Below are 20,241 nucleotides of genomic sequence, written 5' to 3'. Positions count from 1 at the left end.
ACAGGCATGCATATATAACTTCTATTTATAGAAAGTTTTTCTTTAGTTTTATAATTATTTAATTGTATTAAAAGGCAATAATTAATTAAAGTCCAATTTTTCTTTGTCACATAATGATGGAATAATTCTCACAGATATGAAAGCAAGAGAAGATTGGTTTCCAACAGAAAAAACTGGTTATAAAGTCGCTAAAAGCAATGATAAAATCATCCTCCATTGTTATTTCAAACCATGGCACAGATTCAATTTTCTTTTCTTTTTTTCTTATTTATTATTATTTAAGGAAATATGTGCAAATGTTGTATCAATGCGAAATGCCAATTTAAAAATGTGATCCACGAAATTTGACAACAGTTAGATGAAAATTCAAATACCTTTTTCAATTCCTAATATTAGTTCACACTCTCCCTATATATATTTATATATTTTGTTCAAATTTTCAATCGTTAATAAAATACTTTTTATTCATCCACTCAAGTTCAAATACAATTTTTTAAACTTGTAGTGGATGACACTTGATGTTAATACAGTTTGTTTTTCCATATATTAATTCATTAATTAAATTTTTCCAGTAATTTCTATTTGGTCGCCAAATGGTCGCAAAGTTTGTCGCCAAGCTCTGAGATTTTTTGCTGTTGTTGTTGATCTAAGCAGGAACTGAATTAAAAAAAAAAAAATTCATTACTTGTTGTTATTATTTTATCATTAAAGTGTGTGGCATTCATACTAAAAATTATGAACTCTTATTGTCTTTTGCATGCAAGTTAATAATACTGTTAATACATTGTTTTAATGTCAACTTGGTCACTTGGTATTTATTACCTCTATCTTTACTACTAATAATATATTTTTTGGCACTCTACAGGTCGAATCATTTGATCTAGAGCCGACAAATTTGACACAGATATGTTTCGGTTGATGGGAATGTGCTTTTTGGATTTTTTTTAAAACTAAATTTCTAATTAATTAAAAATTAAGCGGGATTCATATGTTTTGCCTCAACAACTTCTGAGAATATTATTGCATAAAACTGAATTGTGCACCATTTCAAATTCAAAAGTTTGTCACTGCTACTAATAAAAATAATTTTAAAATAATTTTTACAATAGATTTTATTGTTGAACTAAAATTCCAATGATTTTCATCGTTCTATCAAATACTTAATAGCATGATTTCCTTTTGCTGTTGGAAGCTAAGAAAGAAGGATTTCTAAGTAATTTACATGAAAAATAAAAAGGTGCAGGTAGAAGGTTTTTTTTTTTTTTTTATCCACCCTGAAAGTTACGTTTTTAATAGCACTATAATGTCATAGGACTTGATTCTGCTAGGTAGATTCATATACAAAAGAAATAGAACAGAGCTGACTACAAAAACTACACGGCTTTGACGCCTGTCAAAATATTCTGCTTAAAAATATTTTCTGAGTGGGAGGGGGGGGGCTGATCATGGACACAAGTTATGTATAAGAGATTTAATTGGAAATAGCACAAAAAATAACCACAGCGAATTAACTGGTCACCAAAAGTAATAAGAAATCCATATTTCCATACAACGTTATTTAATCCCTTCATTAAAATTCAATAATTAAAATACTAAACATAAAAAAATAACGTTGCGCCATTTAATTAAATTAAGTCAACGTGAAAGAGATAATCATTAGTGGCATTTAGAGCTGAACAAAAACATGATAAATATACAAAAAAAAAAGTCGTTTCAGTAAAAATGATATTTAATGCATCTCTATGGACCTAAGTTAATTCATCATGTTCTAAAACACTTAGCTTGACATTTTCGCTTTTTAAAAAAGTTATGGGGAAAAAAAATTAAAGATCAGAGTTTCCTACACACTTTTAAATAATCAAACACTAAGATGAAATAGCTTCTCCAGTTACAAAAAAAGAATTCTTCGTCTACCAAAAAAAGAAGAAAAAAAAAAAATCTTTCAAACTTAATGTCAAATTTAACCAAAATTGGATTGGACTACGAGGAACTTTATTGGCCCTCATCAGTCTTCTCCTGGTTAAAGGTTTCAGTTCAATCGCGCTTAGTGAGTTGCTGGGTTGACAGATTTTTGCATGCGCAGCACGAAAAAAAGAACCGCTCAACTGAAATCTGTTATCTACAGAGTGAAAAATCGATAGAAAAGTCGTTAATCACAAATCGCCATTTTGGCAGAAAGAAGCGAGATGACAGAATAGATAATAAAGAAACTGCAAAAAATGCAAAGAACCCCCAAGACACTCAATCGATATTCATAGTTATTTAGAACAATACAAATACAGTAAGATTATTTAAACTATAGATGCGAATAACAAAAAAAAAACAGATTTTTTTTTCATTGATATAACGATTGATTCTATTTAAGACTCAAATTATGTTTTGCTCTCATTTAATTATTTGGAGTTTTTAGGAATAAGAGCAAACCATGAAGCCATTCACAAGTTATATTCAAATTTTTCATATGTTTGCCTGTATATTGTTACTAACCAACGATTAATGATTTATTAAAACTAATTCAGGCTTTTGCAAATTTAAGCAGTAAGGACGAACCTCGTAATTCCAAACCATTGCATGATAATGATGATGACACCGAAATGACAATTTCCTCATCACACCAACATAAAAACTGGAATGCAACTAGTTCAAATTCGCGATGGATTTTTGATGGAATCCGGTTTCATGTCCGCAATTTTCAACACGGGAAGTAAGATTCGTTGCCAAACCAATGCATCTTTAAATTCAATCGCGATTATTAAGTTAAATGGCGACAACACATAGAAAAATAACTTTTAATACTCAACACACATTTCGAGTAATTTCATTTTTTTTTTAATTCCCTTGCGGATATTTTTTTCTAGTTTATATTTTATCAGTCAACATACGGAATGAACTTATTGGCGTCTTACTAAAGGAATTGCAATAAGAAATGACAACTAAAAATTTAATTTCCGTTTTGGGGGAGGTAGTATAACATAAACATCAATATTTTAGATGTTACGAAATTTAGCAGAATTGTTACTTACATTTTAAATATCGGTATAATTAAACTGTTTTTTTTATTATAACAATGATAATTTTATATGTCAGAGCAAAATCCGCAAAACATTTCAGATTTAATTCAGTAAGAATAACACATTTTATTTAACGGGTTTATTTGAAGTGGGATCAAAATAAGTAGCAAGACACTCCGGTCGAAATTATCTTAACTTCTGCATCGCTTCAAGAAAAGCAAAAAAAAAAAAAAAAAAAAAAAGGAAGGGAAAAAAAAGCATGAATCTGCTGCAATTAATAAATATAAGGCATTTTGCCTTAAAAAAAAAAAAAAAAAAAAAAAAAAAAAAAACTTAAATTTGAATAATTTTAAAATTCTGAATTTCATTGTTTCTCTAAGACTTCGTGAAAATTCTATCTAAGAAATTTAATTAAAATTCTATCAAATGTCTGTAATAATAGGCCCTTTTCAAAACACGTTGTGCATACTCTAAATCGTGGGTTCGTTATTAGAAGTAAAAACTGTGGAATGTACAACCAAATAAAAAACAAGACTTTTCAATTTTCTGAAGAATCGTATCGCGACATGAATAAGACCTTCTTAAATTTAAACAAAGAAAAAAAATATTTTATACCTAAAAAAAATCAATTACCAAAATATATCCTGAATAGGCATACCTTTCAATCAAATGATTTTTTTATAGATTTGTGATTTACTATTTAATACTGTATTTAAGTGTGTATTGTTGGCCTCCCAGAATTTAATAATTTAAAACAATGAAAAATTAGAATCTTTTTTTTTTTTTTTGTGTTAGCAGTTGCAAGATGGCCATAAAGTACTTTCTCAAGACAAGATATAAGTCCAGTTTCTCGCTGAGCCCAACAAAATCACGCCGATCTTCTAAAATACTCGCCAAAGTTTCCTATCTTGAATAAGTACAAAATACGTCACAAATGGCTTTCAGGTTTATCAAGGGTAAAAAAAATTGTCAAAAGTATATATTTGCTGGGCAACTCATTCTACTAAAATTGAACTTCGGTGAACGGATATTAATCTTAATTTTGCTCCGTCTACAGACATCTGCAACTCAAATAGATTAAACCAAAATAATTCAAATACAGACTATTGAAAGCATGGAGAATTGAATCCCTCAAAAATGTAACAAAAATGTGTTAGATGAAATTTATTTTCTCAGGACGCTATACAGAGTCAATATAACAATGAATGGAAAGAAAATGTATTATGCAAAATTTCGTCGCTGTTACAGTGATACAAAATGTATATACAGATATGTATAATAAATAATATTCAGAATGAAAGTCGCAGAAAATGGTCTTTTATTAATCGACATTACGGTCCCGGACATATAAATTTTTCAATATGTTTACCTTCTCTGTATACAAAATAACGCATAGCCAATCTTTAAGACTCTTTTTATTTGAGTTTATTCTGTTTATTAGTTTAAACTGCAAATGCCATCAAACACGAATTATTTATGGCCATCTGCATATTTTAAAATACTGTTTTGAGATTGGTCCCCGATAATTACAAATGATGCAGACTTTAAAAGAAAAAAGATTTGCTTTTAACACGACCATCAACATTAATATACAATTCATATAAAAGAAATATTTCTCTTCGCACAAATAATCATTCATCGATGAAATAAATACAAAAAGGAAGCGACATGCAAAAATATAAAATTGAACAAGTAATTTAAATGCATGTTAGGTTATCTCACTCTTTAACCTTGGACATTGCATACCTTTTTAACAGACTAGAAAGAATTTCAACTTTTTTTCCCCCCCGTTCACTCTTTCATCCGATCGTCTGGAGGATGACGTCAGCTCCGGTTAGGTAATAATGGGTTTCAGAATTCCCATCTATGGTGGTGCCAGAAGAAAGGGATTGCATTTTTAAAACATAAGAAAAGTGGTGTTAGATTTTCAATTAAGAAAAGACGAGTTGGATGTCAATGCCTTTTGACGCGCCGTGAAAGACATGGGAAGGAGTAGAAGGGGGGGGGGGAGGGGTAAAATTTCTCAAGGCGAAAAGTTAGAATCTGACAATTTTTGTTAGAAAATAACATTTTTTGCTTTCTTTTTCCCATTTAACAAGAAATTTAAAAATTTTACAAATTAAATATGCAAATAAAGAGGTTGAAATAAAATGTTTCACAATAGACAAATGTCAGACAGACTTTTAGGTAAATCCTTTGATTATTTACTTTTGGTGAACAGAAATTTACAAGCAAAAATAGAAGAAAAACTACCTTCTCCTGTCCAAAAACACAGAGAATATGTTTTCTAAAATGAAAAAATAAACATTTTTACAATGCCATGAATTACATTTAAAAAAACTAATAAAGGTTCGAGAATTAAGATTATTAATGAAAATAAAAAAAAATCTAAATTTATAAAACTCACAAATTTCTAAAATTACTTATACATTACGCAGCGTTTTCAGAATTAAAGCATTTACAGTACTAGGACTAATAAAACATGTAAAATAAATTAGAAAATTTAACAAAACAGATTAAATGCAAAGAAAAAAATTTTATATGTTGAATAAAAAATTAATTTAATATATCAGATTCAACGACAATTTTTCCAAGACAAAACTAATTTTTTACATGATGTAAAAGATCATCGCCATAGGGAAAGAATCCTGAATATCTGTTATAAAAATTATATTTAGAATAAAAAATATAAGAGAAAAAATAATGAATACGCGAAAGATGCACATAAAAAGCATATGTTTAAACTGATATTTAAAACATTTTCATTACATTTTTAAAAAGTATCCCAAAGAGCCATTATTAAAAAAGTTTTAAAATTCTATAACTAAAAAAACAAAACAAAACATTTTAATGTTAGCAACCGTCTTTTTACATTTATGATGGACTTTTTTATATGTTTACTTGGCTAACACAAAACTAATAGCTAGCCTTTTTTCCCTCTAAATTTTTGCATTTTAATCCAAGGTAAATTACTCATTGCAAAAAATTATTATGCATACTTAGCTTAATTAGCATTTCCATCCTTAAAACTTATTTTCAGAAACCTGAATAATTTTCCATCACTGCACTTTAATAACTAATTGCATATTAAAAAGAAAAATGTCACTTCAGCAAAAAAAGCAAAATGGCTTAGTTGTTGCTGAAATGATCAGGGAAAAGCCATAAGGTCCATTCATTTTTATGAAACAAGTTTCGGGGTACCTGAAACAAAAGAGGGGGACAAAACCGAAAGAAAAAAAAATGGGCAATTACCTATACACAAAAAAAGCATTCATTAAAATATGCAAATATATTAGATGGTAACTATAAGGTGTTGATAACATTAAAAATTACTCAAAACACCTGTTTGAATTTCAATCACGCTTTGACCTGAACTTTAGAAAAATAAAAAGATCTGCATAATCGACGAAGCATGACGGTCGACCTTTTCGAAACAGCAAAAATTATAATTACAATGCAAAATCTCACCAGAGATCAAAATGAATAAGATCTTTTCTAAATAAAAATGATCTTTTCTATTATGCTCCATCATTCTAACTTTCGTATTGTATTTTTTGAAGTCATTCGAAAAGATAAATTGATATGCAAGTTTTGTACGCAATGTCTTTGTAAGCAAAGTTCGCTTGAATGCATAAAGCGTTATTGATTATTACATAAGAATCTGAAAAATATTATTTTAAAAATGTACAGTGGCTATGCTTTACTAAATTTAATATACGTTATGCAATAGGATAAAATCATATGATATCAGTCACATGGCATGATTATTTATCTTTTATAGCACATTTTTCATACTTTTACTGATACAAATTCCACAGTAAAAATAAAAATTAAGGCAACAATAGTTGGTTAAAAAAATAACTGGTAGCTTTTGAGTCACAAAGGGTAATTTGTATCTATGCATAAAGCATTATATTCTAGATAGACATGTATGTATGAAATAATTTCTAATTGATTTATGTTTTAAAAATAATTTCCTAATCGTTCGAACTCTGTCTTCACGGTAACTTTTAAGCTGAGCGAGTATTTCTTTTTCCTACGGAAACAAAACATTGAGCTTGCAAATTCCTTTATAAAACTCTATAAGTTCAAACTATGTTCTCACGTTCTGTATTCTTTTTCTTTTACCCATCCTTTCTATTACTTCATGCTTTTGCCACGGCCTGGACAAAGAAATTTTAAGCAAAGCTAAAAATTTGATTTTTTTTTTCTTTTTTTTTAACATCTGTTTCTAAACTATATATAGTCTACATTTGAACAAACCTTAAAATCTTGAGCTCTGGTTGAATGATGAGGATGACTTCTAGCTTCTTTGTAAGTTTCAAAACCTAGAGTCACTGCAGTTTTTTTTTTTTTTTTTTTTTTGAAGATTTCAGTCTCGAATACATGGCTTTCTAGCAACGGAGCTAAGATGTCATCAAAAGTAGGGTTCGACGTTATTTTCAGAATCACTCTGACGGTGCCCAAGTTAACAGAAAATGCCCAATGTTGCCCTTAACTTTTAAAGGAAAATCAAAATAAAAATGCATTATTTTTTGAGAAATCTACTTTCATTAAATGTATTCATTATGTTTAAATACACATTTCGAGCAAAGATGCAGTAGAATTTCAGTCAAACTTGTTTTTGTGCAGTAGTAATAAGGACATGTGTGTGTGTGTGTGTGTGTAATATTTTAAAATCTAATTTAAACATAATTAATTTCCTAACTTTCAGTTTAATTTAGCTTATATCATGTTCATTCTAAAATATTCTCTTATTTCCTGCTAATTTCATTCTAAAATATCCTCTTTTTCCTAAAAAAGGGATAAAAAATTGTCCAGCAAGCACATTCTTATAAAAGATCCCTGTGTTTCCCTTGTCTTAATCGGCGCGTGTAGAGAAATTCCTATCAAAATTTCATTGTATATAAGCACTGTGAAAATTATTTTCCCTCTTTTTTTTACTTTCAGCTTTTGTGCCGCGCTGTGAGCGGACGTGCCTTGTCCGCGTTGCTTGTCCTTAAATCATGTCTCCCGGCATGAAAATAAAAAGAAGTTAAAAAAATTCAAAGTGTCTTCTCACTCTTCGGCCACGACTCTGAGTCAAAAATATTAAATGTTTACATATATATATAATCGCACTAAAAATATTCAGAAGTTTCACAAACAGCTATAACCAATTATTTTATACAACATATTAAAGAGAGAGAAAAAAAATTATGCCGTGAAGGGACATAAAAAAAAAAGTCTCACTTAAAAAATCTTTCAAAGATTTATGAAATAATGAGAAATAACTTTTCAAACAAAATGATTAATGACACATGGATTTTTTTAATTTAATTTTTTTTATTTCGAACATGAAGAAATTTTTAAAATAAACAATATTCAATACACACTAATCGTAATCGTCTTGAGATAAATTCAAAATCACTTTTAACACTTGAAGATATTCAAGTTGATTTGTTTTATTTTGGAATATTGTAATTAGTTGACCTGACATGCATTTACAGAGAATACCATACACATTGTATTAGTGTACATATGTACACTGATAGAAAACATTTATAATGGGATTACCGTTGTAATTCATATACCGCATTAAAAAAGGACCCTATACAAAAAGATTTGACTCTATGTATAAAATAATTTCATGAATGATGCTTACACTTAGATAACGAATGTCTATATACACATAATTCATAATCGAAAGCGACTATCATAATTAATAAATTCTGATAAAACTGTTGTATTGATTTAATAACTAAAATATGTTCTATTGGATCAACAAATGCTTCTAAATTTAATTTCAAACTACAAAACTCATTATTTAGTTTTGAAAGAAAAAAAAAAGCATTTTAAAAAAGAAAGAAAATAAGATAACATTTAAATGCAGAAAATCGTCAAAATACAAAAAGAAACTGCACTTTAAAAAAGTTTTTCATTTCCGTGATTCAAATCGAATTGATGAGCTAAAACCAGTTCTTCCAAGTATTTCCTTATTTTTTAAAGAATACCTTTTCTGTGACTGCCCAAGCAACAAGATAAGCAGAATACAGAAACCCAAGAAGAAAAAAGAATTCCCCAAAGGAATCGACGGCAGATTAAAGAAAGATGAACCTATCTCGAAAACGCATGAGTGAAAAAAATATCTTCAAGAAACGTCAGCGATAAGTCGAAAAACGGATCTTAATGTCTGAATGACACTGTAAAGATGATAAAAACGCTGGAATTTGACAACGATTTCCTCAAATGAAAAAGTATTGAGCAATCCAACGATTTAAAAGGCAGGAAATTCCCGAGATTACGGGTCAGTCGTCATAGAAGGAAATTAACAAGCAAAATAATTCATCCAGCGAGAAACAATCATCGTTTCCAAGTAAGGATGCAGGATACGGCGCAGTTCAGTAATTAAAGTTCGTGTTTTTGTATAGTAAAACGGACATTCAGAAAATTTTCGGCATAATTATGAAGGTGATTTTGAATGTTTTAATGGAAAAAAAAGAAAAATCTTAACAATCCAAAATCGCTGTTCATGCTATGTTCGTTTGGTTACGGTTCCAAGGTAAAACTAGTGGCGCAACGAATAAGTGGAGTCTAGGGTATAATGCGATGATTTTTTTGGCCTTAGTCGTCATTAATCATTTAGCAAATGTAAATAAAACATAAAATATAATTGTATTTTTTCGCTCCATTATGAGAAATGGTTTTAAAAAATGACAAATACAAACAAAAATTTCGTCTAAGTGGCGCCTATATTCCACTCCTCATCCTTTAATCACAACTGCACTGAATAAAACCGGAGATGCGAGTGTGTGGTGGTGGAAAAGATATGAAAGTTTAATTTAATCTGAATTTAAATAAAATTCTAGATATCTGATTTTACCACTGGAGTAATCACTCGTTTTAGAATCACGAGACTGTCACTTTTACACGATTTCCCCCCCCCCCCCAATGAGAGACGCGATACATAGGCAGAAGAGAGCATTTTCTGAGTTATTTGTTAAGTGTTATTCTTCGTCGCATTAATGCTGCGTTTTTTTTAATTATTATTATTTTATTCTTTCCCCGATGTCATTTTGGAATGAATAATTTTATTTTCGTATCTGAGAACAGAACAATAAACGAGTATACGTCCATAAAAAGATGTAAGAAAAGCATTTGCAAATACAAATGATTTTCCTTTTCCAATTTTAGTCACTATTTGTCGATCCTATAATTTAAATGACTATTTATTTATTCATTGTTTTATAGTATAGTGGACACAAATTTTAAAAATAAATAAAATTGAAAAAATGTCCTTTAAAACTAGGGCTACCTCAACAGATTGAAATAATTTGACAAATTGTAAAGGATAGAATTCCCTAATTGGATAAAAAGGAACAAAGAGAACCAAGAGTTTAAAATCGGACTGACACAGATAATTCGGAATGCTTGATTACTTTCATACAAAACATTAATGTTAATAAAAGCCTTTACATCACGCAAATTTATAATATTCAAAGAAATTATGACACTGAATTGTCGCAATGTAGCTGAAATGAGTGAGCATATCTTATGTATAATTAGAAGCTGGGAAGAATAATTTTCATAACCGCTTTCTCAAGGCAATCCTTAATTTCTCCACATTAACTTCAAAATTAATAACGAAAAAGAAAATAATTAATACGTTAGTGTATCTTCATAAGTACAATTTTTCTGCGCGCAGATTTCAGAATTTCAAAATCAACTAAACGCAATAAATTTGGGAAGAAGGATTGAAAGAAATACTGTAATCAGTGTTTATTTTATTTCTCTTTCTTCTAAAGTTAGAATACTTCAGAACTGCGAGAAATTTCAAGTACATCTCCTATTTGGCCCAATCACCTGATTCCTTTTAGGCATGATTGGCATGTGATATTTATGTGCAGGTAAATATAATTAATGTATTTTTTAAAACATCGTTTGTATTTGATGTTGTATTAAAACACTGTTTATATTGATTGGATTTATTTAGTCATCAATGTATGCAATAGAAGATACATTGAAACTACATCTTTCAATAAAATAATATCTTTCGAATAATGCATCCAATCAGATTGATTTAGGGGAGAGGGGAGGGCAGATGATACGCCATTTAGAATATTACCTACAATTAACAGAACTTACCATGTACTTACAATTAACAGAAATACTGAATTTTGTAAAAAAAAAACATCGGGCGAAGTTTTAACCTATCCGATAATTATTAGAATAAATGCAAGATTTGGATAATAAATGAAAATAAAACATTAAAAGTTATAAGACAAAAATAAATCAAGGCAAAAAACAAAAACAAAAGTAAGGTCTTATACTGCGTGACAACGTTTTTTAAAAAAGTATTTACATTCCTCTAACTTTATCAGTTATCAACAATTATAGAATGCAATTCAGGATCAAAACTGAAAGATCATAATAATTAACTGTCTTCTCATGTCACGTCGCCATTCAAGTCGCATAATATTTTTAGTTAAGTCGTTACAAGTTTCGATGCAAATATTTTATTACATACCTACGTAATGTAATATATATAATGGCAATTCTGCAGAATATTTAATAAACATGAATTGTATCTATAAGGTTTTGTGAGCATTATAGATACAATTTACAAAGAGTATATATACGAACTTGCCAATAAAGTCTTGTGTTACAATGTTACAACATTAAAGAAACGGAAATCAATAAGCACCAGCTTAAAATTTTTAGTTTGTTGCAAAAACGCATTATCGAAAAGCATATAAAAAAGATTTTCAAAAAATTAATGACATCCAGAAAACAATAATAAAATCAATATTGATGAAAGCAAATCACGAAAAGTGATAGAATAATCGCGAATTTAAACAGCTTTTGCAAGATTATCTTTTGTTCTATATAGATTTTGAATCTACGAGGCATTGCTGCGTTGTTGTATAGATAAATCTGAATAAAAACATATGATCATGTCAGGTAATTTGGGATAATTAAATAAAATTCTTTACGAGAACTATATGAATTAAAATCTATAAAATGAACGCATTGCAATTCTTTTTGCTTTGCAATTCCTTTATTTGTTTATTTTCTCATTGAAAATGAATTCACAGCGCCCTGTTTTATTTATTTTTTTCATATCATTTCTGTATTGGAACACAAATACAATAGCGTCTATAAGGTCAGTCTATAGGGCATATACCTACAGCCGAGCTATATTATATGTAGCCCAGATTTTGTTTTCTTTTTAAGCTGAATTAAAATATTATTACTATTTACATACGAATAGGTATTACATTTGTTCTTTTGCTGTATAAAAATTTCAGCAATCTGCTTATACACTTTATTTACAAAGAATCTCATTCTACATTTGTACCTGGAGCCACAAAATGCAAAGGCAACTTACATAGCTAAAGGAAGCACAATCCAGTAAAGGATGCGACTAAGTTCGAGGTGATTAAAAAAAAAAAGCGTTCGAAAACAGTTATAAATTTTAATATTTGCATAAAAAAGATTGGAAAAACATCTATGAAACTAAAATATACAAGTAGCATTTTTTTTTAATTCAAAGGGGGCTATTTTTAGCTAAAAAGAAGTATAAAATAAAAATCTAGTTTAGTCTGATTTTTAGTCTGAACGTTTTTCAAATGATGCCTCCAAAATTTTGTATACAGATTAAGAAATGTATTAATCTAGTACCTGAACTAAAAAATAAGCTGTAATTCTAACCATTTTTTAAATATTGAGGTTCGACTGATAAATAACAAGAAATTTTCAATTTTTCTCACATTTTGAAGCACTAAAACAACTATAGAATACTTCTAAATGGGCAGATTACTTAGTCTCTAGTTCAGGAACTTCAGAATATATTGAGAAATTGTTATACCAAATTTGAAACAAAAATATGTATTGGATTTTAATTTATAAGGTTTCTTGTAAGAAATTTCTGTCAAAGCTTAAAATTTGAGAAATAGACCAAAAAATGTAAAATAGCATTAAAACGTATGTCAATGCAAATATAAAAATCAGTGCAATTTCTCCAAAAAAAGAGACTTGGAAACAAAATTCCAACTGTTTTAACGGAAGAAACCCGTTCAAACATTAGATTTATTAAATTTAAAAAATTCAGAATTTTGCAAAAAATTGATTTTTTTAACGTAGATACCTATGTTAAGTGAATATTCAAAGCAAATAAAATTATTTTGAATTCACAGAGGAAAAAGATGAATTGAAGTTAATGTGCAATACGTCGTACATAGCACGAATAAGTAAAATAAATAAATAAATGTCAGACTTGCAAAATAAAAGTGAAAGGAGAAACCATGCAATGAATAAATCCATTTGCATCATCTCAACTGCTAAGCGCAGCAGATGTTTAGAATTCATTTTCAGCATCACCTCGCAAAAGGGTTTATCGCCACAAGGACAGGTGGCATGTAAAAACGAGAATTATTTAAATTAATTGACGCCCCTATATTAAATGGCACCTGACAAAATAAAAAGTAAAAAAAATACCGAGAGTAACTTCATATACATAACACCTGCAGACAATGGGCTCTTTCGAGCTTACTGACATCATTTTGTATCCTTCGTATTCAATAATACAGAAATAAAGAAAAGAGAATGAAGGGTTTTATTATTATTATTATTATCTTTCGAATCTACGAAATGGCATTGGTTCGAGAAAAATTTTATACATAAATTTTAGATATATGATGAAGGAACATGAACTTCGTACATGAAAAAAAGACACAATAAATTTAAAAACTCTTGAATATGCGATTCGGACAGCTTACAAGTAAATTCAGAAAGTGGCGAGGAAAGAATACACCAAGGAATTGAACAATGATTTAGTAGAGTCAAATATTGCAAGACTTTAATTCAGTATTAAAAATCAAGAAGAAATATGTGCTTCAGAACAAACATTATCCTGTCCTCCAGAGAAGAGTGGTAAATACTTTACAACATTTATAAAAATATGAAGCAACAATTTTCTTTAAAAAATATTTTATACCCTAGAAATTCAAACATTGTTATTATTTTGCATTTTTAATTAAATACAAAATATAATGAGCTTAATAACTATATCTCGTGTTAAAAATATTTGCTGTTACATGTTTTAAATAAACCATAATAATGAAGCAATGTCCAACTACTTTTATTCTACCGATAAACGGTAAACAAAATTATCTTTTTCATCTAATTCATCTAAATACTTTTTTAAAAAAAGTGGAATTCAATAAAATTCCCAATAAAAATGATTTCAAGAAAATTTAGAAATGTTGAATATTTTATACCACCCGCATACATAGTTAAAGAATTGTTATTACTAAGAGGGGGGGAAAATCCCTACTCTCATTCGGCAAATAAAATACAATTTTCTTTTCCATTCTAAAACAGGAAATAATGGGGCGGGGATTATTTCTTTGGTCAAGCTCATAAGAAAAGAGGGGGGAGGGAAACAGAAGATGAATCTAGAATATTTCAGAGAGTGATTGTGATTTTTTAAGAATCGCGCATTCCATTCCGAAAAACACTTGTTCGTACAAATATGCACAAAAAGAGAGAGAAAAAAAAATCAAGATTCATTCAATATCATTTTTTTTCTCCTTTATTTTAATTATATTTAAACATAGAAATCAAATATCTACGGGCATAAAAAAATAGACCATCACATATTTCTTTTCCATTATAATATTCAATTACCTCTCTAGCCATTACAGATAAAATACAATTCCTATTAAGCACTCGAAAAGCAATTTACCTTTTTTAACCATAATTTACCATCAGCTAATCTGACGCAGAAAACGCAACATGACAACTAATTAACAGCGACGGTGCAAGACACGGAAAATTAACTTTCGGTAGAAAATCTATCTATAATAAGGAAGACCAAAAGAAAAGAAAAAAAAAATTGTCCAAGTCATTTTATTCCCGTACACAAAGGCTTTTGCAATTTTTAACCCAAGAAATTCGAAAAAGAAACACGAAGCAATCTTGGAAACAGGCCAGTGGTGCAGAGGCAACCATTTATTTTGCACAGCTATTAGAAACAGAGCTTATCGTTTTTGTCATCATGGTTAATGAATTATTGGCCCGAGGCAAGGCCTAATGCAAAATTAATGCAGTGCAAGGGAAGAGGAAAGGGGGGGGGGAGTATTATTCCCTCGTCATGACCGAGAAACGGTAAACTCGACTTATTCTTACCCGATTTAATTGAATCATATTTTTGATTATTCACAAAATCATATTCAAATCTTGCGTAGCTTCACAATAATAAAAATAAACTAAGGAGCCAGAGTTTTAAAAAATGACGTCATTTTTCGGGCCTTTGTTGTCGAGCGAAGTACACTTTGTTGCAAAGCGGACTGATTTTGGCTTTTGGTCTGAATGTTACCGTATATACATAATAAATGTAGGAAAAGACATTAAAATTTTATTATCTAGATACATTAAATTATTAAAATTTAAAAGATGCCACAACGACTCATAAACACACCATCTCCGTTAAAGTAAACAGCAAAAAATATAGCTATGATTAACATTTGCGGTTTTCCGAAACTTACCGAATGGGATGTTGGATTACTGACTTATTGGCAAGACCCAAATGCGAAAAAAATACCACGTTAATAAAATCGGAAACGTAATAAAAATTATTTTGGCCATTCATTGTATTATTGTATTTACTGATTATTTTGCTACCTAAGGAGATGACATTACGAGAAAATCCAAACGAACATCAGTCATTATTTATTAGAATTTAGTTTATCACTTTTAAATAATTAATAAATTAGTCGAAATAAAAATGTAGAATCAAATTAGAAAAAAAAAACTGTTTTTATGCAACTATAATACTAAATTATTCAAAAATTGCGAAAAAAAAAAGTGCGGTATTATCGTATTATCTTTCAGAAAAAAAGAAAGCTGCTCAGCAAATTAAACGTGCATAGATACTACCAGGGTATTCTAAATCTTTGGAAATTTAAAACACGCACTCACACACCTCCCCCCCCCCAAGAAACAAATTTAAAATGCAATCACATTGAAAATTTATATATAGCAATAAATATGCTTGAATATAACTTAACAATTTAAAATATGCTTGAAATAGATATCAAAGCCTGAAGCAAGATTCAAGCCTGAAGCATACAAGGCCACAAATGTGAACTATGACCATGAATTACTGTTTAAACGTAACTCAATATTTCATTTTAAAAAAAGCATACACTTCCTAATTAAAACTGCCAGTGATTCTTCAATTTGCTGTAACAATTCAGCAGCAAAACTGCACCGAAAATGCTTACACAATGAGAAGTAGACTTAAACATTATTTAAACTGGTAAATGACTTCCATAGGCATCATTGAACAAGTCAGTCACTTATTAATGAATACTTTAATACCACAAGGAAACTAAACAAACTATTTAAAAAATATCCTTTACCTTTAAAAAACTTTCCTTCAATGATTTGGTAAAAAATTGAAAGAAGGTTTATTTAATTACGAAATACTGCAAAATTAAAAATATATTTACATATGTAGCGATTCACTCATCACATATCACAAAACATATTATATTTTTCACATGCATTCACAGTAACAAAGCACATAAGATTGCTTCACCCCCTCTTGTGATCTGTTTATTTCACAGTCAATGAAATTAAATAAATAAATTTGAACATCTTTCAAAATCTACTATATTAGTTACAAAAGATAAAAAAAACTATACATCATTTTAATTTTAAAAATAATGTGGCCTAGCCAATTTAATCAAATAAAATGATCACGTAGTATTTACACTGGGTAAATACCATAAATTTGTAGTAACAAAATAACTGAAAAATAAGTAAGATACATTTTTTCAATACTTTTTAACAAAAATATTATAAAAGAATATTTTGACTATTTATTTTCCATTAAAACTTATATAAAAAAAATTTAAATACTTTATTCTTTTTACTTATAATTAATGCAAACTCAGTGGTTTTCTTTAAGTGTACTGATATTTTGTTTTAACTTGCAAATTTTATCAGATTTTTTTTTTTTTTTTAATTTAACACTGAAAAAAGCAAAAGATTTTAGAAGCTGTCTTAAAATATTACAACTTTTCACTGATAAACTTAAAATTTTTTTTTAATAAATGTTAAGAATTAGTCACTAATTTGTGTGGAAATTACGTAATTTAGATTAGTAAAAAATAATTTATTTAAAGTCAAATATAAAAGTTCAATAAATAACATATATCACATGACAAATAAATTTAAAAATTGTGACAAAATTGTACGTTATGTAGAATAAGTTATTTTAATCCTCATAATTTAATATCTTCCTTAAATCTTATTTTGATGGTATTTATAATTTTTAGAACTTTTTTTTCTAAATGCCTATGATAATTAATTTATTTTTACATAATTTCTGCACTAACTTATAGCTATATAAAAATATAATTATAAATGATTTAGATAGCAATAATTTTAATGCTTGCATTTTTTTTGGTTTAATATCATTCGGTGAAGCATTTGATTCAATGAAGGCAACAGAGGAATCCATAGGTACAATAAAAATAAATAATTTATTTCGGCAGCATATGGAAGAATGTAAAAATATCACAAACAACAACTACGGATAGATAAAGCAAAAGTAAAACATTTTTGCATTTATTTAAAGCAAAATATGTAGAGGGGATAAAAAAAAAATATTTTGCCCCAGCACTATTTAACCATTATAGATCTTCAAATTATTCAAATAATAAAAATTAAGAAAGCACAAATGACAAATGAATTTCTAACAGTTTTGTTTAAAAAAACATTCAAATTAGAACAGATAAAAAAAAGTGTCAAAATTTTACCAAGATGTAGTTAAGATATTAAAGATGTGATGTAAATAGTGGACTAATGGATGTAACTAAAACTAATGTAAATAAAAGCATTTATAATATATATAACACAATTAAGTATGTTTAGCAGAAAGTCAAATTTTATAATTAGAGAATACTTTTTAGTATAATCATAACAATCCATTCTTTATATAAAAAAATATTAATGATAAGCTTTGTTTTAACCTGTCTGAACTGGAATATTAAATATCAAAAAGAATATACTTTATTTAAACTTATAGTTCTACAGATTTTAACTAAAAATAAAGAATTTGTAATCCTAATTCAGATAGTTAAAAAAATTAAGTTAATCATAACTGAAATTGTTATTTCAGGAAATTACAAATAAAAAATGTTTTATTTTTTCAAATACAAATAAAAATTTCAAATTAATATTAGAGTGGAAAATTATCAATCATTTGACCTTCAGCTCAAAAAAGAAAATTTATAAATTTAAAAAAAATTATTAATTTTTTTAATACTTAGGACTAAAAAAATAAAATCCTTATTTTTTCATCACATTGAGAGTTAACTGTTTTATGTGCATAATATATATTTTCAATATCATACTCATAGAGCCTGCAATTTTTTTATACTGTTCAAAAATTCCCTATGCTTTGTCATTAAATATTTTTAAGAATACAGCAAATTCAAAAAGGAATTAATTGAAATGGGTGGTTAATTAAAGAAAAAAGAAATTTTAAAAAAACATTATAAATAATAAAAATAGCTTTCAGAGTCAAATATTTAGTATAAATAAAAACTACTGGTTATACCAAAATGTAATAAATGACTTAATATCCTCAATTTTAAAGGAATGTCTAATTGAATTTTAAAATATTTACAATAAATATCTAGAAATTGGTGATTTTTTTTGTTGGTTACCCATTCAGACATTTTCACATACTAAGAAAATTTTTACTACATCATGCAATTCATTTCATTTTTAATTTTTTTACATTCAACATCATTTACTAAAGTATTTATCTAAATTTGTATATTTATCTTTTGAATTTTATTTTATGTTTCAAGTATGTATTTATAGCAATAAATAACAGACGGAAATAATAAAAAGTCTGCCGATTATTTAACCTACTATAAAAGAAATAAAGACATTTTGAGCATATACAACATACTTATCAAAAAAACATTATAGTCATTTACCTCCGAAAAAAAAAAAATATTGAAGCATTATTTTACGATAACACCTGTACAGACTCGAAAACTTGAAAAAGAATTTTTTTAAAGAGAGATGAACATTTTCAGAATTTATAAAACATGATTTTTCAATATTCTGAAAAAAGTGATTTTCATTACAATAGAATCAAACACTAATTTCAAAACTAAGCAATATACTAAGTGATTTAATTTTTCATACTTTATGATTTCTAAAACATTATGAAAGAAAAATTTAAAATACAATTAAGTTAAGTTAATTAATGTGAGCACTAAAATATCGGCAATCGTATGTCAAACGTATCTGTTTTGACAAGGTCCATAAACAAATACACAAACAATCGCAACAACAGAGAAACAAAAAAGAAGAAAATAATTTTTGCATGTTTCACAGATCATTATCATCGAATATAATTATCAGATTATTTGCAACACATCGGAAACCGGAGTGTTCTATTTTATCACTAAGATGATACACACTAAGCCTAATATGAGAGCTGGGTATATGAAAAACAAGATTCCTATTCTCTCTAACAGTGCAATATCCTAATCATGTAATTCGAATCGGTGTTGAAAAAACACCTGCAATTTTCATTCAAGTGTTGCTTTGCCTCACTGCAACCACATAAAAAGAAACAGACCGAATAGGGTAAGATGAGAAAACGATGCAAACACACACGTACTACTAGAACGTCTTCAAGAGGGGGAAAAGACAGCGTTGAAAATCGGTCGTTCATAACAAGAATTTTTTACTTACCTCTAGCAAATGCGACGCTGATAATGCAGGCTATGATAATTCCAAGATGTTTCATGCTTACAACATGTAAATGATCACAGTATATCCAGTTCGAAAGTTATTAAAATAAGAATTTTTAAATGCTGGTATTCTTCCCCTGTTCTACGGTACAAGCTATACCGACTGCTTCAGATCGTTTGTTTCCCCTCGTCTTGCCTACACTGTAGGGTTGCTGCAGGTGAGATCTCGCCTGAACGTCATTGGCGCGGAAATTGTGTCGCCAATTCAGGAGTGGCGATCTTCAATAGGTTGAGTGGGTAAAGTTATTAATTTTTACGCTGCATTAATTAAATCGAATTCGTTAGTCATTCTAGTGTCAAGAAAACTCCTGTAGTTGCATGTTCTGCTCTTGTAGCTCAATAATTCGGTTATTTCTCCATTTATTTTGTGTCACTTTTGTTTAATAAATGAACCATATGTTTTG

At 28.4% G+C, this 20,241-nt stretch overlaps 1 protein-coding gene across 1 annotated transcript in view; it reads right to left on the bottom strand.

The window, feature by feature from the left end:
* Window positions 1-19,978, bottom strand: part of LOC129987972 (calsyntenin-1-like) — a 240,061-nt gene extending 220,083 nt beyond the window's left edge. Inside the window, exon 1 of the mRNA XM_056096022.1 lies at window positions 19,779-19,978. Coding sequence (XP_055951997.1) covers window positions 19,779-19,833 — 55 coding nt within the window. The 5' untranslated portion in view covers window positions 19,834-19,978. The remainder of the gene's footprint in view (window positions 1-19,778) is intronic.
* Between the last annotated feature and the right edge of the window lie 263 nt (window positions 19,979-20,241).

The sequence above is a fragment of the Argiope bruennichi genome, chromosome 10 (assembly GCF_947563725.1).
Source record: "Argiope bruennichi chromosome 10, qqArgBrue1.1, whole genome shotgun sequence".
Classification (NCBI taxonomy): domain Eukaryota; kingdom Metazoa; phylum Arthropoda; class Arachnida; order Araneae; family Araneidae; genus Argiope; species Argiope bruennichi.
The sequence above is the reverse complement of the archived record's forward strand: the minus strand, read 5'-3'. Positions and strand labels throughout refer to the sequence as shown.